The sequence below is a fragment of the Ambystoma mexicanum genome, chromosome 4p (genome assembly GCF_040938575.1).
Source record: "Ambystoma mexicanum isolate Mex_15411 chromosome 4p, UKY_AmexF1_1, whole genome shotgun sequence".
NCBI classification, from domain to species: Eukaryota; Metazoa; Chordata; class Amphibia; order Caudata; family Ambystomatidae; genus Ambystoma; species Ambystoma mexicanum.
The window spans coordinates 903,441,586-903,467,077 of NC_090927.1; the positions used below are offsets into that span (position 1 = coordinate 903,441,586).

General features: G+C 47.8%; 1 protein-coding gene across 3 annotated transcripts in view; it reads left to right on the forward strand.

The window, feature by feature from the left end:
* MDN1 (midasin AAA ATPase 1) overlaps positions 1 to 25,492 on the forward strand; it is a 2,688,524-nt gene that overhangs the window by 349,871 nt on the left and 2,313,161 nt on the right. For all 3 annotated transcript variants that reach the window (XM_069606482.1, XM_069606484.1, XM_069606483.1), the window contains exon 19: positions 13,613 to 13,709. In XM_069606482.1, coding sequence (XP_069462583.1) covers positions 13,613 to 13,709 — 97 coding nt within the window. The remainder of the gene's footprint in view (positions 1 to 13,612; positions 13,710 to 25,492) is intronic.

Genomic DNA, 25,492 nt, shown 5'->3' on the forward strand with positions numbered 1-25,492 from the left:
ACAGACGAGGATGAAGTCAGCCAAGGCCTTCCACGAACGACTTGCAGGGTTGGCAGAGAAGTTGGGTTTTGAGGCAGGTGTACTTTCTGAAGTCCTCACTCGCACACCACGGCTAGAACGGGTTTTCCGATGCAGAAGGACGTAGTCGCCTTGTCCAAAAAGGGGTGGCTCAAACCTCAGTCGGTCCAGCTGGTCAAGCGACACCTAGACGCCAAGTATAGGCAAATGGAGGGGGATACTCTTGCTGTTGGCCCACCCTTAACCACACTCTTCGGTGATTGGTGCGGTGTCACTCTACTTAAAGCCTCACTCGTCCTCAACCACCTCGTCCTCGATGCTGCTAGGTGAGGAGAAGATCTTGGAGGCATACAGGAAGCTTTATTCAAACGATTCGCTGCATCTTCGTCATTAACATGCGGATGCCATGCTGGGAGCAGTTAACCAGAGGCTTTGGCTGGAAATAGCTGACTTCCTTCCAAAATGTCCAGTGCAGAGCCAGGCACGTTTAAAGACGGGACTGGCGGAGGCTAAAATGGTGGCGCAAGACATCATGGAGTCCACCGTGGCCCACATTGACATCTCTGGCTGGGCCCTATGCATCTCCACGAACATGAGGACTGCCTGGCTATGGGCTCCTAAATTAAACCAAGACTTCCAGGAACGCATATGGGTCTTTACATTCAAGGGTGGCAACCTTGTTTGACTCCACCACTGATGAGGAGCTAGATGAAAAGAAAAGGTTTGAAAACTGCAAAGTCTTTATCCTTACAAAGGCCAAGCTTGAGGTGTACACCCAGTCACATCAGCGATCAGACAATGGGCAGATATTCTGAGGGTTTCGTGGCTTACAAGAGCGGAGGTCCAGGCAACCTGACTGTTCACCTAGTCGGCACAGGCGTAAACAACAAAAGGAGGGTGGGTGGGGGGTAGTTAAGGGCTTTCTTCAGTCCCCTTCCTTCGCCAGCTCCGAGGGTGTTGGGCAAGATTGTATGCAGTACCCTTTGGGTGCACTACAACAACCCTGGCCTTGTGGCAATAGGAACCCAACCTTTGGTGTATGTCTACTCTACAGGTTGGTAGCTTGTTGAGCGGTCAGGCTTATCTCAAGAGGGGTCAATGTTAGCTGTAGGGGAGTTGCACAGAGATTCACAGTGTGAAGTATTGAAATAAACACTTGCACACAAGGTATATTGATTAAACAATTATTTTAAGTTAGTGTAAGCCTTCTTCAGAAGGGGTTGTTAGGGAGAATTCTCAGAAATGTGCTAATTCCCTCCACCTTGGAGACTCCCAGCAACTTTGCTGGATTTTGAGGACTTGATTTTTTTAACCTGGAGAGGCCCTTTTCCCACACTCTCGTATTTTAATGGGATTTTTGAACTTTGTATTTCTTTTGGTTATGGAGCCTGACAAACTCCATAGGCATCATCTTTTACTTTGTCAAACAGCACCTTCAGTGCAGTGGCACAGCGATGTCTTCCAGATTTTCCAAAGGTTGAATAAACTACTGTTTCACAGAGCAGTAAAGTGATATTGACTTTCTCCAGCATTGGATCTTTCATGGATTCACATGCTTAGAATATTGCCCGTCGTCAGACTGGGACCCCTCGGTACACATATATAGCCTTTTCCAATAGGAAAACTTCCGACACTTTTGTGTCCTATCTACGTCCTTTTAGGACCCGCCTACACATGCTCCGCAGGCCGTCCCAGTATAAGAGGCCCGCCCCCGCGGCTCCCCTTCAGATTTCAACCGTCTCCAAAGTAGTGGGATCTCCTCGTGTTGTCTTACTGTTTTGTACTAGGTTGCGTTATTGGATTTCGAGTACAGTATAATGTCCTCTGTGTCAGGAAAAGCGCTGTTCCGTCCATGCGCGACATGCGGCTTAAAAAAGGTTTACGAGGGGACGGACATATGGACTGCATATATTGCCTCCACCCTCACCATTCGGCGGATACCTGCGATATATGCAAGGGTTTTTCTCAAAAAACCCTCAAAGACCGGAACCGACGCCTGGTGGCATGGCTGAATGATGGAGCGGGGGCATACCCCCCCTCGGAGGTGGGCTCCACACAGTCGGTGAAAACATCACGCCGTGTGGCCTCGTCGGAACCACCGGCGAAGAAATCTAAATCGTCGGAAAAAGAGTCGTCTGGAAGCTCCACTAGAGACTCCTCGGCAAAGAAATCATCCTCATCAAAAAAGCATGAGAAGGAAAGGAAGTCCTCCTCTGGCGATCATCACAGGTCGACCACGAGTCGAGAGTCGAGTAAAAGCGGGCACAGTGTGGAGAAGGCGGGACCGCCAAAACCACCTGCGAAGTCTACGTCGTCGACGGCGGTCCAGTCATCGGCCGCCTCCCTGCCACTTGCACAGGGGGCATCCACCGTCCCGTCGACAATGGCGTCGACGAGGGCCTCGTCGACGGGGGTCCTACAGGAGGCCTGGAGGCCTGAAGTCTTTGACCCGACCCCCCCGGAGGCTTTGCTACAAGAACAAGCTATGTTGCTGTCCTCGGAGGACGAGAACGAGAGGGTTGCTGGCCCAGCAGACCTAGGGCTACAAGCGGCTGACAAGTCGTTGATGAGGGCATCCGTTACACCGGTATCTGCCCCTCTCCTCAATCCGCAATCGGTTTTGTCGTTGGATATTCTGTCCACGCTTCAGTCCTTGTTACGGTCGTTGGACCAGCGACTACCCCAGGCAAGCCTGCCACAGTCACCCGTCGATAAGCCGGGCCCGTCCCGTCAACCGACCCACGCACGCCAATCTCAACACTGGCACAGGAGGAAGGTGAGCTGCCAGATTCGGAGTCTGACAGGGGAGCCATGTCGGATATCTCATTATCCCCCTCCAGGGATCCTACCTGGGAGTCAGAGGCAGAGTTGGAAAACCCCAGAAGCCCAGCTCACCCGTCCCCTCCGGACGACATTGCGTCATTCCATTCTATGATGGAGAAGGCATGCAAAGAATTTGGTCTGTCCCAGGAAGAACAGTAAAAGGACTGTTTTTTGTTTGACCACATGGGCAAGAGAAGGAGGTCGGTGTTCTCGATACCAATACTAGATCATGTATGGAAAGAGAGGTTGCAGACAATGAGACATCCATTCTCAGAACCAGCAGTGAAAGGACGCCTAGAAAAAAAGTTTAAGGCTCCAGAGTCTACCCCCAAGTGTTTATCCTCTCAACCAACACCGGACTCGGTGGTGTCGGCGGCAGCAGCGAGGAAGGCAAAGGCACAGCACAAGTGCATGACTCCTCCTGAGAACGAAGCGAGATGCCAAGATGCCTTTGGCAAGAAAGTGCTCTCCGTGGGAGCGACCACAGTAAAGGCCGCAAACTCTCTGGCAATTGTGGCCAGATACGATAGGGAGATGTGGCACAGACTAGCTCCGCTGCTTGATCATCTTCCAGAAGAACAGAGGAAGGCGGCGATGCTACTGGTCCGAGAGGGTGAGGAAGCCTCAAATCACGCAATAAACATCGCGGTGGATCTCGCTGAGTCAGGCTTCAAGCAAGTCAACAATGGTGTAGTGTTGTGTCGACAGTCATGGCTTAAGTGTACCTACTTCAGGCCAGAAGTGCAATACAAGGTCTTAGATATGCCCTTTGAGGGAGACCTTCTTTTCGGTGAGAAGGTGGACGAGGCCCTAAAAGGAATGAAAGAAGATTCGGACACGGCACGTTCATTGGGTGCCCTCCAGAGTGGCAGAAGTTACAAGTCTTTTCGTCCCTTTAGAGGGGCTTCAGGTAATTCAAGATTCTCTTCTGGAGACAGATCCTTTGCCAGATCGGCTTACCCCTTCCAGGGATACCGACATGCCTCACAATCGGTTAACCGTCGACGAAACTTCAGTCTTCCAGAAAACGACCACCATACCCATCGTCGTCGAGAGACAAGCAAAATAAAGATCAGCAGTGACATACCACAAACCGTTCTGGGGGGGAAGAGTTTCAGCATATGTCGACGAATGGGAAAGGATAACGACGGACCAATGGGTGTTAGACAATATAAGAAACGGACACTCTCTGCAATTCAAACACAACCCTCCGCATATTCCACCTGCGTTCACCGCTCAGTCCCATATGAAGGTACTGCAACAGGAGGTTACACTCATGTTAGCGAAGGGCGTGATAGAATTAGTTCCAACATCACAGAGGCCAAGGAGTCTACTCAAGATACTTCGTCGTAAAAAAGCGGAACGGCAAATGGCGTTCCATTCTAGACTTAACGCAATCTCAACAAGTCCTTAAAGAGCCTGAAATTCAAGATGCTCACTCTGCAGGAAGTGATCCGCCCAGTTCAAAAGGGAGATTTCCTGGCGTCCCTGGATTTACAGGACGCGCATTTCCATATTCCAATGTGTCGGAAACACAGGAAATTCCTACGTTTTGTAATAGGGCGAACTCACTACCAATTCACGGTTCTTCCTTTCGGGCTCAAGACCTCCCCCAGAACGTTCACAAAATGCCTGGTTCCAGTGGCTGCCTGGCTAAGGAAGCAAAGCCACCATGTATACCCATACCTCGACGACTGGCTGGTAAGGGGATCCTCCCCAGCGTCAACCAACACAAGTCTGCAAGCCACCATGCAGCTTCTACAACGGCTAGGATTCGCCATAAACTTCGAGAAATCCTCTCTGCGGCCATCGAGAACGCTGGTATTCTTGGGGGCACAGTTCGAGACTCAGGGCTGGTGAAACCTTCTCTCGACGGGGCCTCAAGACTCATTCAACAAGCGGCCCGGCTACGGCGAAACACCAGGATCTCAGTGAGAAAGTATGTTTCGGTCCTAGGGGCCATGGCATCCTCATCCATCTGGTGAGAAACTGTCGACTATTCATGAGGCCAGTCCAAGAATTCCTCGCGGACCGATGGACACAGGCTCAGGGATCGTGGTCGGACAGGATAACCATCGACGACGACAAGCTACGTCGGACCCTTCAGTGGTGGCAGAGTTCCCACAATCTGAACAACGGTGTGCCCCTACAGGAGCCGGAGTTTCAAAGCACCATAGTTACGGATGCGTCCCTAACCGGATGGGGAGCGCACATGAGTGCTCTCCAAACGCAAGGTCGCTGGTCTCCAACGGAGTCACTCCTACACATAAACGTACTGGAACTCAGAGCGGTACAATGGGCTTTGAAGGCGTTCCTACCACACATCAAGAGTTTGCGAGTGCGAATACTGACCGACAATACAACAGCCATGTTTTATCTGAGGAAACATGGAGGGACACGATCAAGGACTCTTTCCATAGAAGCCCAGAAAACATGGCATTTGGCATCGAAGCACGAAATTTCCCTTGTGGCTCATCACCTTCCAGGAGTGAGGAACTGCCAAGCCGACTCCCTCAGCAGAAGCATGGCCCAGATACACGAGTGGGGAATGGACACGGGTCACTTGAGGAAAGTGTTCGAGAAATGGGGTCACCCCCCTCTGGACGCCTTCGCGACCAAAGACCACAAGAAATGCGAGCAATTTGCAAGCAGATGGCCCCAAGAGAGTTCGGTGGGGGAGGCGTTCTCCTTCCCATGGACGGACATGTTCCTCTATGCTTTTCCCCCGTTTCCCCTCATACGGAAAACAATACAGTGGATACGCAGATACAATTGCCGGGTGATCCTAGTGACACCATACTGGCCGAGGCAACCGTGGTTCTCAGACCTCCTCCATCTATCGCTGGAACATCCCATGGCGTTTCCGAAAGTCCCTTACCTTCTATCCCGGGACAGAGGCACGGTGTGGCATCAAGACCCGGACAGTCTCAACCTTACGTCCTGGTTCCTGACTTCTCGGAGTTCGGTGCTTTAGACATTTCAGAGGATTGCCCAAAAATTCTACAGGCGGCTAGAGCCCCTTCTACTAACAAATCTTACTCCTATAAGTGGCAGAGATTCTGTGAATGGTGTAGAGGACAACGGGGCCTACAACCATTGTTGGTGACGCCGGAACAAGTTCTACCTTACCTGCTCCTTTTGGCAGAAAAGGGATTGTCCCCCTCATCGATAAAGGTACACCTGGCAGCCATCTCGAGGTACACAAGGAAGAGGCAGTCTTCTCCTCTATTCAGTGACAGACTGGTAAAACACTTCATGCAGGGTTTATTTCGAGCTTTTCCCCCGGTGAAACGTTTTCCCCCGACGTGGAGCCTCAACACAGTGTTGGCAGGCTTGATGAAACCACCTTTCGAACCTATGGCCACGTCCGACATAACATTCATTTCGTGGAAGTTGGCATTCTTGATAGCTATCACATCAGCCAGACGTATCTCGGAACTACAAGCGCTGGTCGTGGACCCGCCCTACCTAAGATTCTTTAAGGACAAGGTAGTCCTGGCAACTAACCCTATGTTCGTCCCGAAGGTTCCGACGGTATATCACAAACACTCATCCGTGGTTCTGCCTACTTTCTTCGCCACTCCATCATCGGCAGCAGAAAAAACTCTTCATACCCTGGACGTTAAGAGGGCTCTGAAATTCTACCTACATCGTACACAAGACATCAGGGCTACTCGGCAACTGTTCGTCGCATATGGTCCGTCGACGAGAGGAAAAGCAATCTCTAAACAGGGATTGGCTAGATGGGTCTCGTCGACGATTGCTTTTTGTCAGTCTAAGGCCGGAAGGCCACTGCAAGGACATCCTAGAGCTCATTCTACAAGGTCGATGTCCTCCTCAACAGCGTTATGGGCTGGAATTCCGCTGACGGACATATGCCAAGCCTCGGCATGGTCAGTGCCCCACACGTTTACCCGCCACTACTGCCTTGCCAGGCAGCATGCGGACGAGGTGCAGATGGGAAGAGCCGTCCTGCGCCATCTGTTTCAGTAAGGTAAGCTCCACGCTGTGGAGAATATGTTGTCTACCTTTTAATGACAGTTTATTTTATGTGGGTTAGGTTATTTGAGATAACTTATTCCTACTGTACATATGCATTGTGTAGTATGTTGAGGGTATAGTACATTACATTCTCACCGCCGTCTCAAGTGTTACTGCTATACAATCTATTCTAAGCATGTGAATCCATGAAAGATCCAATGCTGGAGAAGGGAATAGTTTCTTACCTGTAACTCCATTTCTCCAGCATTGGTATATTTCATGGATTCACATGCGCCCGCCAACCTCCCCGCAATGTAATGTAGTTGATGGATAAGTCTAACCCTTCCTACTTTGGAGGGGCCGAAATCTGAAGGGGAGCCGCGGGGGCGGGCCTCTTATACTGGGACGGCCTGCGGAGCATGCGTAGGCGGGTCCTAAAAGGACGTAGATAGGACACAAAAGTGTCGGAAGTTTTCCTATTGGAAAAGGCTATATATGTGTACCGAGGGGTCCCAGTCTGACGACGGGGAATATTCCAAGCATGTGAATCCATGAAAGATACCAATGCTGGAGAAATGGAGTTACAGGTAAGAAACTATTCCCTTACCATTGTAACTTTCTAGACCCAGCACACACTATCTTACAATAGGGTGCTGGAGGGGTTACTTGGTATCCCCTTTGTCTAGCTTCTCATGTAACATTTTTGTTACCCTTTCCTCACTGAATGGCTGGTGGCAGTGGTTTACGTTTTACTTCCATTATGGGATTTCACTACGGACTGCGTTCGCAGCCACGGCAAAGCACCCATGGGTGCCATTTTTGTCAAAATTGTCCGGTTTTCTTTTTTGGCCATTTCTTTGTGGAAAGGTCCTTCTTGAGATTTACTCTTTGCTCCAATCCAGGTTTGGTCCCTTTGTTTGCTTTGCCTTTGGCGGGATTCACGAGTGAAGCCCGCCTCTGACTCAAGGGAGTCTGGCGGGGGCAGGAAGGGTGGGAGGTGCCCGAAATTCCCTGTGCTTGGTCTCCTAGGAGACCCAAATGCACTCTGTGGTGATTGGCCGGCTGACGATACGGCAAGGACAGCTACCCTGCTCAGTGACTGATAGCGAGGCTGGAATGAATGAATGAATGATACAAACCTGAATAAAAGGCGAGGCTTTTGGCTTGGAAGGCAGTGTCGACCGCTGGTTGAAGGAACTGAAGAACTTGCGCCTGCTGCAACTCCTGAACTGTTGGTTTGCCCGTTGAAGCCCTGCTGCTGTACTGAAACTCTGAATTCGCCTCAACCCCTTGAGTTGGTGGGACCAATCAACTCCAAAGTAAGCCAGCCTCTCACAGCTGGTTGAAATTCCACTGCAGTTGCTGCTGGAACTGACTAGCCAGGGAGAGGAACACCAGATTGTGTGTGTTGCTTTTAAGCTGGCCAAAAGCTCCAGTAAGATTGTCCGCACTCCCAGGTAGCAGGACTGACCAAGCTTAAGCCACCAAAAGAGTGCTGGACCCCAGAGGCAAGAAAAGCCCATCTCAACAGCCAGGAACCGCAGTGTTGCTATTTGCGGTAGATGCGAGGAACTGAAACACCGAAATGCCACTTGTTTGAAGATTGCCGGTTGCGGTCGCTGAACGTCCCGTTGCAGTGCAGGAGTCCCCAGACATCCTCCCTCTTGTCCCCACGACTGAGGCCCAGGAAAACCAGGATCTGCTGCACTTTTTTTTTTAACCTAAAGGTACTGTGCAGTCTAAGATAACTTACCTCTTGTTGTGTAATGCACTTGTTCTCTGTTGGTGAGACCTGTTGAAATACTTGGCGTATTATCAGTCATTATACGTTTTAGGGAGAATTCTCATAAATGGCAGATTTCCCTTACCTAATGAGTCCCTCAGCAGCTTTGCTGGATTTCTAGGATTTATTTTTTTTCACCTGGTAAGAGTGTGAGCCTTTTTCCCCACCCTTACATGTGTTTTGCTGTGTGTTTCCACTTTTTGTGTGATCTTGAGCACTGGAGCCTCACCTACTCCCATGGCCTCATATTTTCATGTTACACAGCACCTTCAGTGCAGTGACACAGGGTTGTCTTTGGGACTTCCCACCGACTCCATTTTCTGGGGCTGACTACTGTCCCCCCAGAAAAGGGTAAAGTTGGCATTAACTTTTCTCTTTAAACCATAGACCCAGTACACCCCATCTTACATGAAGTATTGGAAAGGGTTAACTCATCCCTTTTTGTCTATACTTCTTGAAGAATTGTTTTGCTCCCTTTACATTAAAACTTGGCTGATGGCAGTAGTATCTACCCTAACTTTCCTACCACGATTATCTTATATAAACGTGGTCATGTTTTAGGCTATTATATTAGCCTCAAAAATAAACCCGCTTGACCAAATACATTTTACTTTGGCTCCTGCTGGGTTTATTCACCATGTCTTTTTGTTAAAGTCTTTCTTGTGTTTTTCTCTGCACGCCAAACCAGGGATGACTTTTTTGTTCACTGTCTTTTCGTGGGCTTCTGCACAGAAGCCCTCCTTAGGGTGCCTGAAAGTCTAGGTAGGCAGGATGTGAGCGAGGGAGCCTCGGACCCCTGCCATGGGTTCCCTTGGTAACCCAAGTCGCACTCCTGTTTGGCTGAGGGGACTGTCCTCGCCAGGACGGCCACCCTGCTGTGTGATTGACAGCCAGGCTGTATGAATGGGGGGAAAAATGCATAAAAAGCAGGTCTCTGGGACAGAAAAGGCAGTCGCCACTGGAACGAAAGAACCAATGAGGAGCTGGCAGAAGAGGACATCTACAAAGACTGAACCGCCCGGTGAATCCCTGCTGCAGGTCCGAATCTCCAGAATCCGACGAGAGAGAAGATCCTCCAGGAAACGTCTTCCCTTGAGCTGCTGGGACCAACCAGTTCACCCAAACTGCAAGCCAGGACCCCTCCTCTGGCCGAATTCGCTGCACAGAGCTACAGTGGGCCGGATAGCCAGGAAGGTTGGACCCTGCTTGGGTTTTAAGGAGGGCACCATTTATTTGTTGCTTTGCTCTGCTGCTGGTTTCTTCCCTGGGTAGTGCAGGACCCTCCAGCCTTCCTACTTCGTGTCAGTCCGACAGTTGCTTCAGGAACCGTGAGCCTACAGAAACTACCAGGAATATCTGCGTCAGCTACAGCTCCCTCTCCGTTTTAAGGTACTGTGCAAATCTGGTTGTTGGTTTCGTTCAACCGCGGTGAAAGTGTTTGAAATCTTTCTCCAATCCGAGGGCTTAGCCTTCTTTTAACTAACTTTTGTATCAACCAACTTCGTCCGGAAACCGTGCCAAGAACTTTACCGCAAACTACCCTGAACCGTGTGATCTTGAGCAAAAGACTTTTGACCCATTGACTTTGGCCCTAAGCCTTTTCTACCCGATCCTATCTCTGTAGTTCCTCTTGTTCAATTGCCCTGAGTACTTAGCTGTTGGTGTGATTTAATTTCTATTAACTTTCTTTCCCTCCCTTTTAAATTGCTGGAGTGCCATTTTCCTCCCACTTCATTTTGTGAGCTTAACCTGCCTGGAATTTAAGGGAAGTGGTGTGGTGTATTAAGAGTGTGATTTTTAGACTGCTTATAATGTACTATTAAACTGAAGAGTGAAATAAATGTATATTCTTTTACTTGAAAACCTTGAGTCAGCGTTTGCCTGAATCATAGTAATTGCTGTCCTTTGTGTAACTATTTGATACTGGTCACTTACTCTTGAGATAAATATGGCTGCTCTGCTACTGCTACCACTTTATCTGTGTAGTACAGGCTTGTACCAAAGGTGAAATTGTGCTGTCACTTGTAGTCTTAATTGTGTGTAGTGTTCCCAAAGGGTACTGCATATAATTCTGCCTAACTATACGCACATGTGTTCTTAGCAGATTTACGGTAAGACATTTACTCTGCAAGCACACATAAGAAAATAACTTGAAGAAAGGAAAAGGGTTAGAGCAACACTAGCATGGTTCAATGTTCTAGAGCGGGTTTCTTCGCATTGCAAGTTTTTTGTCCAAAAACACAATCCTTGCTTAAGGATGTTTGGGGAGTGCTCAAAGTCTAGCCAAGCAACAGAATACAAAGAGGTCCTGTGGATTTATTCTAGTTTTTTAGAAGCGGCAAGTTATAACTAACAATGGAGACCCTAAACAGTACTTGATGAAGGCACACAAGCAGTGGCTTGAATCATAGGTAAGATTGGGTTGACATGGACACCTCCATGCACTCCAATGCTCTGGAGCAACTTTCTGGAATCAGGTAAGCAACCACAGTACCTTAGGTTGGAAGAAAAGGTGTGTGCTGGCTGCTGCAGCTCTGAACCCTACCTCCGGATTCCTTGGTCTGATGACTGAAGGCAGGGCAGTGGATGGGGTCTCTCAGCGGCGGTCTCGAGGGAGGACCTGGGCACGACTTTCAGCAAGTTCTTGGTTCACTCTGCGGTTTTGGAGCCTTATCTGCAGTAACCACAAAGGACGCTATTTGCCCGGGCGATAATCTTCGGTTCCTGCAGTGCCGCACTCTGATGATGGGGGTCTGGGAGTGTTGTATCGGATCTCTGGAGTGTCCTTGAGGTCTCAGCAAAGAGTTGGACAGATTTGGCCTTTCCATGACGATGCACTCTAAATAGGCAGCAGGTCTCCTCGTATTAAGGTTCCACACCTCTGGAAACTCCTAGTACCTCGGGGAGATGGCTCAATTCAGAGTTTGTCTAGGGACTGGTTGTTCCCACCAGCCAAAGCGAAGGAGACGTCCTCTTAGGAGCTCCTGTCTCCCAGAAAACTGGGTCAGGACAGCAGTGGTCACTACACATTGTTGCTAAGGGCCTGCCGGCGTCGCTGGTCTTCGGTTACTTAAGCCTGCACCCCACTGGCCCCAACTCGGAACAGCAACGTCTGCAGCACGATAGCCCAAACTCTGAGCTGGTCAGCCACTTGGTGATTCAGGGGCACTTCCAAAGGCTATTCTTCTCAGGACATGACGTTTAGAATGGATGGTCCCTCCACTCCAAGGGTTGCAGCTCCTTCACAGGACTGCTGGAGATTTTCAAGAAGACATGGCTCTTCCAAGCAGCAGCAGAATTTGGTCGCCAGGCCTTCATCCGACGGGTTCATGGTCTCCTTGCAAGTCTTGCAGCCGGACAGGGTGCTTGGCTCCTTCGGTTTCTTTCAGGATCTCTCCAAAGTGGGTGCAAGGGGGTCCTCTTATCCAAAAAGGCAGGTGTAGATTTGAAACTCACACTAGGCAAAGATCTGGCCATACACCCCGGCAGTGGTCTAATCTGGACTACTTGTGGCACAACTCATGAATACTACTTAGACACTGAAACCAGTTTGTGGATTGGGACCATACAGTACCAACCCACTTCCTTGCATCAAACGCATGATCCTGCAGTAGCCAGCGAAAGGACTCTGCTTTTGTGGGCACTTGAAGTTCATATAAGGAATTTCCTGGCCTTACAGGCCAGGAGGAAGGGTTTGAGATAAGATGGCCAATGGACAAACTAAAAACCTTGTGGCATGGCCATGTTTGGACACTAGCCACAGGATGTAGGCAAACATGGTAAGGCTAAAGTAAAATACACTAACAAATAGTAAAAACTAACTGCCACCGTAAATCTGGAAGAGGACGGCTGCTGCAACTCCTGGACCGTTGGTTTGCCGGTGAAGCCCAGCTGCAGGTCCAAATTGCCAAACTCCATTCGACAGAGATGCTCCTTCAAGGATGGGGCTTCATCCTTTGAGTTGGTGGGACCAATCAACTTGTAATACACCTGGATACCATTCTCAAGGCTGGTTAGGATTAACCAGGGAGAGGGACACCAGCTTGTGTTTTTGAATCTACAGCTACTGGAACTGAAGTGTCTCCATTTTGTTTGCTTTCTTCAACGATCCTGTGCAGTGCAGGAGTCCCCCGACATCCTCCCTCTTGTCCCCACGACTGAGGCTCCGGACCAGCGAGATCTGCAGGACCTGCCAAGAACCACGACTTCAGTCCATTTGTTTCTTCATACAAAGGTACTGTGCCAAACCGATTGACAGAATGCCACTCTCGCAGAACAATCTGATGTAGCGGACAGCCAGTTTCCTTGGCGCTCTCCCCCTCACAATCAGCAACGTAGGTTTTGTAACTCCTGCGTTCAGTGCACTGTCTTCCCTGGCTGCCCAAGACCCAGTGTTTAGTCCATTTTTTTTTATACAATGTGGCGAGAAGTATCTGGGCCAATTGTAGAAGTCCTGGTCTCTTTCCCATGTATCGTCTTCATTGGTCTGCGGGGACAACTCGTACCAGTTCTTGGATTACCTAGGTTCCTTTTCTTCCTTGTCCCAGTACTTAACAGAACCTTAAGATAATCTGCTTTATAACAGTAGTTAGGTCTAATGTCTACAAAGAGGTTAGCACAGGAAGGAGAGGCTAGAGTATGTGGGGGTGTGATGTTCTCATGTGATATGGTCGTACTTATCCCTAGATGGGGGGGGGGGGCATGAGATCCTCCTGCATTATACCACTCCCACAGAGACTTATCGGGTTGCGACCTCAACTGCCTTCCCTCCTGGGAAAGGGCTATTCCTCGGGGAGAAGTGATGATTTGAAGTGAATCCTCAAAGGTATTCATAACTATTAAACAAAATGTAAATGTATTAATTCTGTAGTGTAGAGGTTGCTTGAATTGAAAACTAGTGAATTGTTAAGCCTCTGGCATGAAACTCAATTTGTTTTCTTAACGTAATGTGTTCCTTTACATTGGTCATTGGAATGTTGAGTGATTCAATGTTAACTTTTATTTTAGAGCCACTGATGCGTCACAGCAGTTTTCGTTTGTTTGCCTGCATGAATCCAGCAACTGATGTTGGGAAACGAAATCTTCCTCCAGGAATAAGAAACAGGTACGGTTTGTAAATGTTTGCACTTCAGCTACAATAACCTAGACATGGCGTTTTTGCTTTGTAGTGTGGTGTACCAGGAGACGTTGGCAGACTTGACATTTTTAAAAATGTTTTCTTTAACAAAAAACACCTATCTTGCCCCATTTCTAGTAGGGAAGTTCCCTATCTAATGAAACTAAAACTGAAGATCCTTTTCAACTAAAGTCCTTGGTCCAAGTCCTACCTCCTAACTTACCGTTACCACTTCAGAAACAAAATGGAAAGGTGGAGACCGGGCACAGTCTCTGGGTTAGACTTCTGCCTTGCCCAACACTGCATGTCTTTGAAAGTTAAAAATAAATGCTTTAAAAAACTCTGGTTTTGTCTTCAGACATTAGTTTACCAAAATAGAAACCTCCTTAATCCAATTGCTACTTTTCCAAGTTTCGTATGTACAAGTCGTACATTCAGACTCCCCAAAGTCTAGTGACTGGAAGACGTGCTTTGGATTTGGTATTAGCTATGGATGCAATACTTGGTCATTCAGGGTACGTGGCTTCTTGTAACCTTGCCAGCTTCACTGGCTTTGATGCAAATTCTTCTTCATCAATTCGCTCTGCTTTGTACAGGGTTCTTGTTCCTTTCTATATCTTTTTTGGTTTCCCCAACTAGAAGGTACAGATTTTATATTCACTTCATCTCGATTCATACAGGGCCCTTGCCCTGTTCGAATTCCCAGGCTTTCGTAAGCTTGTCCACTTTTCCAATTTTAAAAATGAGTGGATCTCCTTGTCACTCTGATTCACAAGGATTCTAAGGTCCAGCTAAGTTCGTCTATAAACTATATCTGAGGCAGTACCCAAACTCCACTCTTAGTATAAGGCTTTACCAGCTGAAGACATTTTGTTAGGTAAGATTTTCATAAATATGAATAATCTTCCTGACCCGTGTCAACCCCAGAACTGTTTGCTTGGATTTTGTTAGGGGAGTTTGACAATCACTTGGCATGCAGGTCCCCAACTCTTGGTAGAAGTCTGTACTACTCAAGGAACCTTGGTAGAGTGCCAGAGCAGTCAGGCTGTATCATAAGAGGAAGATGTGAGCTGTTGGTAAGTACACTGAACACTAGTCCAAAGCAACGCATTTAATATAAACTGGCGATGTATGCAGATGATGTGCTGCTGCACGTATGGGACGATGAACTAGACTAAACGGGCCCCGGAACTGGTGGGGGAATATGGGAAGGTATCGGGGTTCAAGGTAAATGCAGCCAAATCAACTGTTTTCTATTGCAGCAGAGAGGAGCAAGTGGATGGGGATCCCAATAGAGATGTCAGATAAAATACTTGAGAGTGCAGGTTACCAGAACGTTAAAGTGGTTATATGAGGCTAACTTCCACCCCATTGCTTTGCAAGCTTTTCTTAGAAAGGGAAACTTTGTCAAGGCTCGCTCTATTCTGGTTAGGGCGACTAAACACAATCAAAAGTCCCTGCATCCCAAGATACTATACTTGTACCAGATGTTACCGATCGCAATGCCGAAAGAACACTTTCAGGAGCTGCAGCGTAGGATCTCCAAATTTATTTGGGAGGGGCGTAACCAGAGGGTGGCATACCGAAGTCTGATCCAACCAAAAGAAAGAAGGAGCACAGTTTCCCAGACCTGCACACCTACTGAAGCGGCACAGTTTAAGGCATTGGTGGCGCACTTGCACTGTGACCAAGACAGTGGGTTGCAATAGAAAACTATCCCCTGATGCCAGTAACGGTGGGAGAGTGGCTCTGGGGGCCATGGTCAGTAATTCCATGTAAGGTCAAGGATCATGCGATTATGGGCCCATCATGGGGCCTCTGGAGGGATAAGAAAAATATAAAATGGGTCACGACGTGGCAGTTTCCATTGAGTCACATATGGGATGACTTCTGGGAACCGCTCCGATTTCAGACCGGGTTGGAGGCAGGCTTGGAGCGAATGGGGCAGGTAGTGAGCGGGACAACTTGTAGAGCTTGCCATCCTGGAAGAAAAACCTGCAAATAGGGAAGCTCCAGATATTCAAGTACTTACAGTTAAAGGGGGTCCTTATGGTGCTTAAATGGAAAGATCGCCTCCAGAAACTGTGCTAAGCATAGCTCGTACCACGAATGGTCTGTTATCATGATTGTACGGCTCCCTACTGGAGGGGGGGGGGGGGGGAAATGGGAGCACCTGGCACACACAGAATAAAGTGGGAAAGAGACTTGTGCATAGAATTAGACAAACGCTGAATCCGAACAATCATGTGCATGAATGCCCATCGGACCTCCTTTACATGCCAATATAAGCTCCATGGCATCAATTACTGTACAGATGGCAATGGGATCCTGCACTTCTTGCCAGGATGTTTTCAGGTGCAAGCCCAAGATGTTTGAGGGAGTGTGGCGGAGATGCAGACTGGCGCATGTGGTGGGCATGCCCAAGAGTGCAGATATACTGGAGGGTGATCCTGGGATGCATAAAGGCTCTAGATGGCATATCAAGTGTTAGGAAAGTTTTTCTGAAGTCCAACGAAGGGCTTAGTAAAAACATTGAACTGAGCCAGTATGTCTCCAATCCTAGTATAAGGCTGTACCACCTAAGTTAATGGTAACGTGGACCGAGCAGCCAGGCTTATCTTAGGTGGGAGAGAGGGCTGTAGAATCAGTACAAATGAAATTGTAATACAAATGGTCCAAAGTAACACTATGCATGTAAATATAAATGGTTTATTTAAATACAGGTAAACCTAGATAAATCTAGGACTGAATAAGTACTAACACATTATATGAAATCACAATTATAAAAACACAACACTATACTTGAAGGTACACAGACCAAAGTATAAACCTTATTTGGAATACTTACTAGTAGTTCTAAGGTATACTAGTCGAGTAAAACACAAGGATGTAATTTTTAATTACAGGTGCTTTTGAGATCAGTGAAACACAGGTTGAGATAAGCAGTAACTCTTGTAACTAACCTATTTTTGGGATGGCACAAGCTAACTCAAGGTAAGTAAAACCCACATAATTTGTTAACCTCACAATGAAGGGGAAAGTAAAACCCAATTTTACACTTTACTGAATGAATCAGTTATTCTAGGTAGGCAATAACCTAATGCAGACTTATTCTGAACAGGCTAGCAGCAAGTCGGGGGAATCAAGACCCAGTTGGGGTACACTCATACGATTATCCTCAAAGGACTAATGTGGTGAAACCAACACATTACTTTTGGGAAGAGGCACAACCTAATCGGAGTAAAATACCTCATCTATTTTCTATTAGAATGGCAAAACAGTTTCTAAGGAAGAAAAGATGTTAACCATACTAGTAAGAATAGTGCATCACACATACAAGGTAAGTAAGAACTTTTGTAACTGTTCACTTTTGGAGTTACAGATACCAACCAACTCTTTACAAGTAACTTTTAAAAACTAGATTTCTTTTCTAGGCAAAAGTCCCAATCCCTAAAGTATTTCTTATTCTTGGAGCATGAGTGTTGTCAGTGGCAGAAGGGGGGGGGGGTCACTAGGATCTAATGTCCAACAGGCAGTGTTAGGATAGGTTCTTAAGTACCAAGGGTCAGAGTTCTTTAGGAAGACTGGGCAAATAGGTGAGCACTTTACTTTAGGGTTAGAAGAGGGGCCAGGGGCTTCGCAGAAGACACCCTGCAGGATTCTAGCAGTGAGACTGGGTGCACTGGATGAGAGGCCTCCCCATCACAGAAAACACCCCACAGCTACACAGAAATCCTAATGGACTTAAGATAAGTACATACCCAAGCCAACACAGTACCACAGCATTTAAGATTTTGTACCGAGAGAACTTCAGGGTCTGCAGCCAAATACCCGGTCAGTGGATTCCTTGTCGTGGTGACTGAAAACAAGACCTCAGAAGGAACTGCAGGGATCGATGAAGAAAGCTCTAGGCAAGGTTTTCCTTGCGGCTGATTGCGGTTCTGTGGATTTGGCGCCTTGTCAAGGAGCACAGAAGAAGACATAAAATTGTGGTTGAATTCTCGTTACAAAGGTTCAGCACTCTGTTGAGGGGACTTTTCAGACTCAATTTGTGTCTCTGAAGATCCACCAGGATCCCCACAAAGTTTCAGCGAGATTCGGAATTCGGAAGACCGTGCACCGCACAGTGGCTCTAGGTCGCAGGGTATTGGGGTATTGCAGCAACGCAAGGTTGCAGCAACGCGTGGGATGGCTCAAAATGGAGGTTGTCTTGGGTCTAGTGGGTCTCACCAGGCTCTGGTTAAGGGTTGTCTTTTCGGAGTCCCCGGGTCGATTGGAAGCAAGGGCTACAGGAGGCTCAGATTGCACAGCAGGCTCTCTGGCCGCTGGCAATCGTCTCTGCCGCTTTTCCTTTATCATCCTTTTCGGTTTCAGTTCCAGTGGTCAACCTTTTTTTCAGCTTCCAAGTTTGCAGTATTTATCAGGCATTACAACACAACTTCTGCATTCTCTCCCTGCATTTTACAAGGGGCAGTCTGGTTGTCCAATCAGGACAGCCAGCCCCCAACTGGGATTTGCCCTTCAGGCAAGGGGAAGACAAAGGGCTGTGGAGTTTTCGACTCCTCCCTTGCTTCCTGCCTTCAGATAGACTGGAGCCTTGGCAGGGTAGTCCAGGTGTTTCCCATCGAAGATATAAATCACACTAAGGAATTTCCCTCCCTGGATGTCGGGGGGGGGGGAAGGAACAAGAAACGACAAACACTAAAATGGCAAAAAAAGACGACCAAGGCCATTTTGGTAAAAATGGACACCCTTGGGTTCCTTTACTGCAGTTGTGAACACAGCCCGCAGTAAAGGTGCACCAAATTAATACAAGGTATCACTGCCACCAGCCCTTGAAGGTAAGCTTATCCCTGTTACAGAATTTTAATGTGAAAGGGGATACATTGTATCGCCCCAGCACTCCACATAAGGTGGGGTGTGCTGGTTTCACCTAATAAATGTAAAGGGGATCTAAAGATCCTTTCTACCCTTGGGAACTGTAGTTCTCTCGAGGTTAGCTGGAGAAAGTTTTAAAAGGGGAGCCCCTACGGCAACCCAGCAACAACATGCACTTATTGCCATTAAGTTGTTAAAGAGGATAACTTTAAAATGGAGAGTAAAAAAAATGACACTGTTGGGGATAATTATCAAAAATTTGCTAATTCCCGCTACCTTAGAGATCCCCAGCAACTTTGATGGATTTTGAGGACTTGGTTTTTTTACCTGGCGAGAGTATGACCCTTTTTCCCACTCATGTATTTTGATGCGTTTTACCTATGCATTTTCTTTGGTTATGGAGTCTAACAAACTCCATAGGCTTCATCTTTTTCATTTGTTACACAGCACCTTCACTGCAGTGACACAGGGAAGCCTTTCCGGCTTTCCCAAGGTTTAACTACCTTAGGTTTCCCAGAACAGTGGAGTGAAATTGATTTCACTAAGTCCTGTACATTTCTAGACCCAGCACAACCTATAGAGTGCTGGAGGGGTTACCTAGTATCCCCTGTTTCTAGATACTCCTGTAACAGTCAAATGTTACCCTTTCCTCTCAGAATGGCTGGTGGCAGTGGTTTTACAACAAACTACCATGATTTTTTCCCGACTGCAAACTAGTCGTAGCTCTGGTAAGGTTAAATCGCAGGAGCCATGTTTTTCAAGATGGCGCCCAGCCATCATTGCTAAAATGGTTCCCGGTCTTCTTTTTTTCACCATGTCTTTGTGGAAAGGTCCTTCTCGAGTTTTTCTCTGTGCGCCAAACCAGGTTTGGTCTTTGTTCATTCGCCTTTGGCGGACTTCAGGAGTGAAACCCTCCTCTGGCTCGAGAGTGTCTGGGGTAAGCAGGAAGTGTGGGAGGTGCCCAAAACTCCCTGTGCTTCGTCTCCTAGGAGACCCAAATGCACTCTGTGATTGGATGAATGACTGTCCGGCAAGGACAGCTACCTTGCTGGGTGAGTGGCAGCTAGGCTGGAATGAATGGGAGAGAACTGAATAAAAGGCGAGTCTCTTGGCTTGGAAGGCAGAGTCGATCACTGGACGAAGGAACTGAGGAATAGCTTGAATGGGACGGCTGCTGCAACTCCTGAATCGTTGGTTTGCCCAGTGAAGCCCTGCTGCAGGTCCGAATCATCAAGTTTGCATCGACAAAGAAGCCCTGCAAGGACGACTTCTCCCTTTGAGTTGGTAGGGACAATCAACTCCCAAGTAAGCCACCTGGACACCCACCTCGGAGCTGTTTGCATTTCAGCCAGGGAGAGGGACACCAGATTGTCTGCGTTACCTGTAAGCTGGCCAAAAGCGCTTGGAAGATCCTCCGGACTCCCACGACATCGGGCCGACTGAGCCTGAACCCCCTCAGCTGAGTGTGGGACCTCCAGAAGCAAGGACAGTCCACCTTGACAGCCAGGACCAGCGTTGTTACTAGTGCGGTAGCTGAAACGCGAAACAGCCACTGAAATTGAAGTTTGCCAGTTGCAAGCTTTTGACCGCCCCAGTGCAGTGCAGGAGTCCCCCGACATCCTCCCTCTTATCCCCACGACTGAGGCTCACGAACAACGAGATTTGCAGTAACAGAAATCATCAGCTGCATCTTTTTCTTTATTGTAAGGTACAGTGAAACAAGACTGAGAACTTTCCTCTCACGGCAAAAGTGCTTGAAACTTTTGCAACTCGCAAGCCTAATCGGCTTGTGACCCAAAATATGATAATTTTACAGACTACTTACAAGAACTTGTGCAGCTACTTTTCCATTTAATCACCAGAACCACTCTAACGTATCCAAGACTGTAGCCCATTGACTTTGGCCTAGCCTATTGAATTGACTCTTCTGCTGAACTCCAAGTATCTGCACTGTCTAAGAATAATTGTAACCTTTCATGTTCTAATAATCTTTACCTTTTACTCCTTTTAAAGTATTCTGAAATAGTATTGAAGTATGTGTGTATTTATATAATTGCCTCCTTCTTAATGTTTTATAACTGACAGAAATAAATTGTATTTATCAAAGAAACCTTGATTGTAAGTTTATTCGAGCACCTGGGATTGCAGACCTCTCTGTAACATTACTGCTCACGTTGCCCTCTTGAGATGAGTATCACTTTGCGGTTTCAGCGCTCGGTAAACGGCACCACTGCGTGTCTTGGATACCGGGTGGGCTTCTTTCACTCCCTGAGTCCTGCACTCTGGTGACGGGACTTGAGCTCTGGTCGTCCTGCTTCTGGAGGGTCCTGGAGCTTCTGGCCGCTTTGCAGACGTTGCACTCTACTATGGATTTTTCGACCCCTGGCACTCAGATCCTGCAGCAGCAAAGTACAGTCAGCCGGGGAAGATGGTCCAGTGGAGTTGGTCTCTGGGTTAGTTGGTACCACTAACCCAAGGGAAGAAATCGTCCCTTCCAGAGCTTCTCTTTTTGCTTTAGAAAAAGGAGATTCAGCACAGCAGCAGGGCTTTACCGAGCAATTAAAAGTTCCAGGAGGATACGGCAAGCTTCGGTCACGGTTTCGTCTGGTTGTTCTTAACTGTGGTCGACTGTCTCCAGTCCCTAAACCCTCACCTTTTTAAGCAGGTTTCTCCTATTCATGCATAGCCTAGTGTTAGGCAGAAACCTGTGCAGTTCCCTCTGGGACCACTGTAAAAGATTTAAGACTACAGGTGTTTGGCAGTAAACCCACTTGGTAGCAGTCTGTACCACACAGATTCACTTGGTAGCTGTGGCTGAGCAGTAAGACTTCCCTCAAGAAGAGTTAGGCAGTATACAGAGTATTCACAATAGGTCAAAATAACACAGTAGAACAAGCAAACCCTGACCAGAGCTTGGTGTAAAAGAGATATAATTATTTATTTAAAACAACATCTAATAAAACACACAGGCACTAATATTAAGCAGTTCAAAAACACGGTCACTAAAAGATATACACTCCCTTAAAATATTAGACAAGTCTTAAGTAAAGCCCCACTTATTTTCAGACAGCGGTGAGCGCTTAACGTAGATGGCACTCTAATAATTCGCTTTAAAAGGGAGAGAAAGGCAGAGCATAAATTGAAACGGATCCCAGCACTTTCAAAAGAACACAGCAAGAGAGGAATGCAGAGTCAAACTGTGAAGTTAGAGTTCAGAAAGCCGGATCCACTTTAAAAGGATCAGAACGAAATGTGCCCAAGGTCACACGGTTGAAAAGTGCACAAAAGGCTCGAAGGTTCAGAAAGAGTTGGACCAAAAGAAAGGGACCAGTAAGATGGTCAAGGCGGCCAGCTCAGTCCAGAAGGTTAAGGGATTATTATTACCTTGTAGCAATCTTTAGAAAGGGAGGCCTGGCGGACATGGTACCTTAAAGTGGTGAGAATACTCCAGCGGGGGCAGTTGTTCCTGGCAGCGGATGCAAGTCGGTGCTTCGTCCTGGGGAAGAGAGGATCTCGTCGGGGAGGAAGACAGGAGTCCGTTGCACTGCCAGGGAAGAAACCAGTCGCGGAGTTCTCAGGTCAAAAAGGAGTTGTCCTTTTATTCGCGGTCCAGTGGTAAGTGGCTATCCGGTTGCCGGGGCGCTTGGCACGGGCAATTCGACGACAAGATGTCCTGGGATGCGAGGAAAAGAAGGTAAACTGGTTGTGCCAACTAGTCAGGGGAAGAAGACTCTCCAGCCGGGAGATCTTCTCTGTTGGCGGGAAGTGGTGAGTCGGTTACGCAGGGCTCCACCGGTGGTGTCATCGTAGCAGGTCGGCTCAGCTTCTCCCTCGTCGGATTCTCAGGTCCTGTGGCGACTTCTAAAGTTCCAGTCCCAAAAGCCCTGCTTTTATGCAGCACACCCCCATTCACTCAGCCTAGCTGTCACTCAAACATGCTAAGTGGTGAGCCGGCTGGCTCACCACTTGGGCCAATCACACAAGAGTGCGAGTTGATTTACCAAGGTAACTCAGTCCAGGGTGCCTAAACCCCCTCCCACACCACCTGTGGTACCCAGACAGAGTGGCACCACTTTTGGGGGCTTCTGTGGAGAAGCCCGCCAAAAAGTGGAACAAAGGGCTCTACTTAAGTTGAAGTCACAGAAGAGAACACAAACGCCATTTTAGAATCGAGTCCTGGCAAAAAATACCAACCGGCGAATTTAAATAAATAAACCGGTGGTATGTTCGAGGCTATGAGAATTAAATAACTAAAGTTAGTAGCCTCGAACAATGGGAAATTCCCGTAGAGATATATTCGCGGTCGAATATAAAAAGTAGTATCCACTGCCACCAGCCAAAACTCTATCAGGGGGGACGGAGACGTGCCCCCTCGACTAACAGACCCCGGGCAATCGAATTGCCCTGACCAGTACGTCCACAATATGATGGTTTGTACTGGTTTCTGTTCATAATTTGGGACTAGTAAAGCCAATGATGACTTTAAATGCCTTGGGAGACGGTGGTCAGTCCCAGGGTATTGAGTCTATGGTGGGGTGCCACTATGACACCCCTGTGTGACTGCACGGATGGTGCTGTGTAACACACATAGTAAAAACACATGAGACCCCATGGAGTAAAGGACCCCATAGCCCATAAAACACATTAATAGTCAAAGGAACACCACAAATCATGTCCAAGAGTGGGAGAAAGAGTCTCACTCTTGCCAGGAGAAAAAAACAAACTCCAGAAATCCAGCAAAGCTGCTGGGGGACTCACTAGGTTAGGAAATTCAGCCTAAACCGAGAATTCTCCCTAACACCTAGAGGTCACCTTAACAGCCAATCAGGACTCTGTGCATTCAGGCATTCCTAAAGACAAAGGACAGGGGAGTTTCGGGAACCTCCCTCACTTTCTGCCTTTCCAGAGGCACTGGAGCCAGAGGCGGGTTTCAGTACTGAAGCCCGCCAAAGGCAAAACTAACAAAGGGCTCAAACCTGGCTTGGCATGCAGAATAAAACCCAAGACGCACCTCATAAACAGAAAATGTCTAAAAAAGACGACCAGGGCCACCTTGACAATGGCCACCCATGGGTGCTATATTGCAGCTGAGGATTCAGCCTGTAGTAGAAAAACACAATGGGAAGATTATAAAAGCACTGCCACCAGCCATATAAAGTAGTGAGGGTAACCTAATTTCTTTTACATGAGTAGGTACAAGGGGCTACTAAGTAACCCCCCCCCCCCAGCACTTCACATAAGATGGTGTGTGCTGGACCTACAAAGAGAAGAGGTAAATAAAAGTATGTTTCTCTTTGCAATTCTTGGACAGTAGTTCACACAAGAAAAGGTATTAAAACCTAATGAAAAATCCAAAGGACTTCTCAGTGACACTACACTGAAGGTGCTGTGTGTCACATACAAAAAGTAGATGCCTATGGAGTTTTGGCACACTCTCCAAACAAAGGAAACCTATAATCCATATCAGGTAAAAACACATGATGGTGAGAAAAAGGGCTCACTCACTCCACGGTTAAAATTAAGTCCTAATGTCCAACAAAAGAACTGGGGTCTCCAAGGTTGAAGGGAATTACCACAGAAATTAGAATTCTCCCTAACAGCGCAAAATGCAGTTTGATACTGGTTAGGCCCACCAGTCCAGGGGAGGAAGTAGTCTTCAAGAGATCTTCCCTGTTGCTTGGAATTAGGTATCAGGTCTTCAGTGATCACTTGGAAGTTGATGGGATGTCCTACGAATTAATCTTCAGTCCAGTGGTTCACTCTTAAGCTTCAGCTCCAGGACCCCTGCCTTTTATGAAAAAACTGGCTGAGCCATCCAATCGCCATTCAAGCCTTTCATGCAGCCTCCCAGTTTAAACTGGTTCTAGGTAGACCCACTGCGAAGACCAGGGGTTGGGGTTCCGCAGCTCTGAAAACTCCTAGGAGCTCAGAAGATGACTTGTTTCAAAGTTGGTCTTGGTTGCTCCCACCAGCCAAAGGGAAGGAGTCATCCTCTTCGGAACTCCTCTGTCACACAGAAAACTGGGTCAGGACAGCAGTGGCCGCTTAACAGTGTTGCAAAGGGTCTGCAGGCATCTCTGGTTCTCTTATTCTTCGGTAACTTCAGCTTCCAGTGGTAGAATTGCTTTGCACTCTAGAAGCCTCACCTTTTTATACAGTTCCAGCACACTCTCTGCAAGCTCTCTCCGCATTTACAGAAAGAGGGGGTATGGCTGTCCAATCCGGACAGCCAGACCCCCCTGTGGGAGCTGGTTCTATTCAGGCACTCTGGTAGAAAATGGAAAGATAAAAACTCCTCTCACCAATTTCTGGCCAGACACACTGGAGCCTTGGCGGGGAAACCTACTGGTTCCCGCCAAATGCAAAACAAACACACTGACCTCCCCCTCCCAGAACAGTAGCAGAAGGGCTAACCAAAAACAACCACACTAGTAATGGGGTCTCGCCACTTTTTTCGCCAAGTTATTTGGGTGCCCCTCTTGTGCACTACTGAGGCTATGGACATAGCCTGTGGTATAGAAAATACACAATAGTTGGTAGAACACTACCACCAGCATAACTAGGAGGTTGTCTGTGATTAAAAAGTCACAGGAACATAGAAAAGGGGGGGAGCCAGTCGCTGAGGGAGTCGCAGTCCTTGCAGGCCCCATCAGGACTGGAAGCCTGGAAATGCAATCAAGGTCTTCTCACCATGTGTCTACCCATATGTAAAACCCACTACCTGAAGGCAAGGGTGACGAAAGATGCCTGCTGAGCTATCGTAATGTCTAGTCTACACGAGAGCCACAAGACTTGGCTACTGCTCGTCTACCTAGAAGGCTTTGCCTGCTTTCGACTCCGATCACGGCGTCTGAGCTGTGGAATCCCTCAAGAACCAGAGGAGTGTCTCCCGC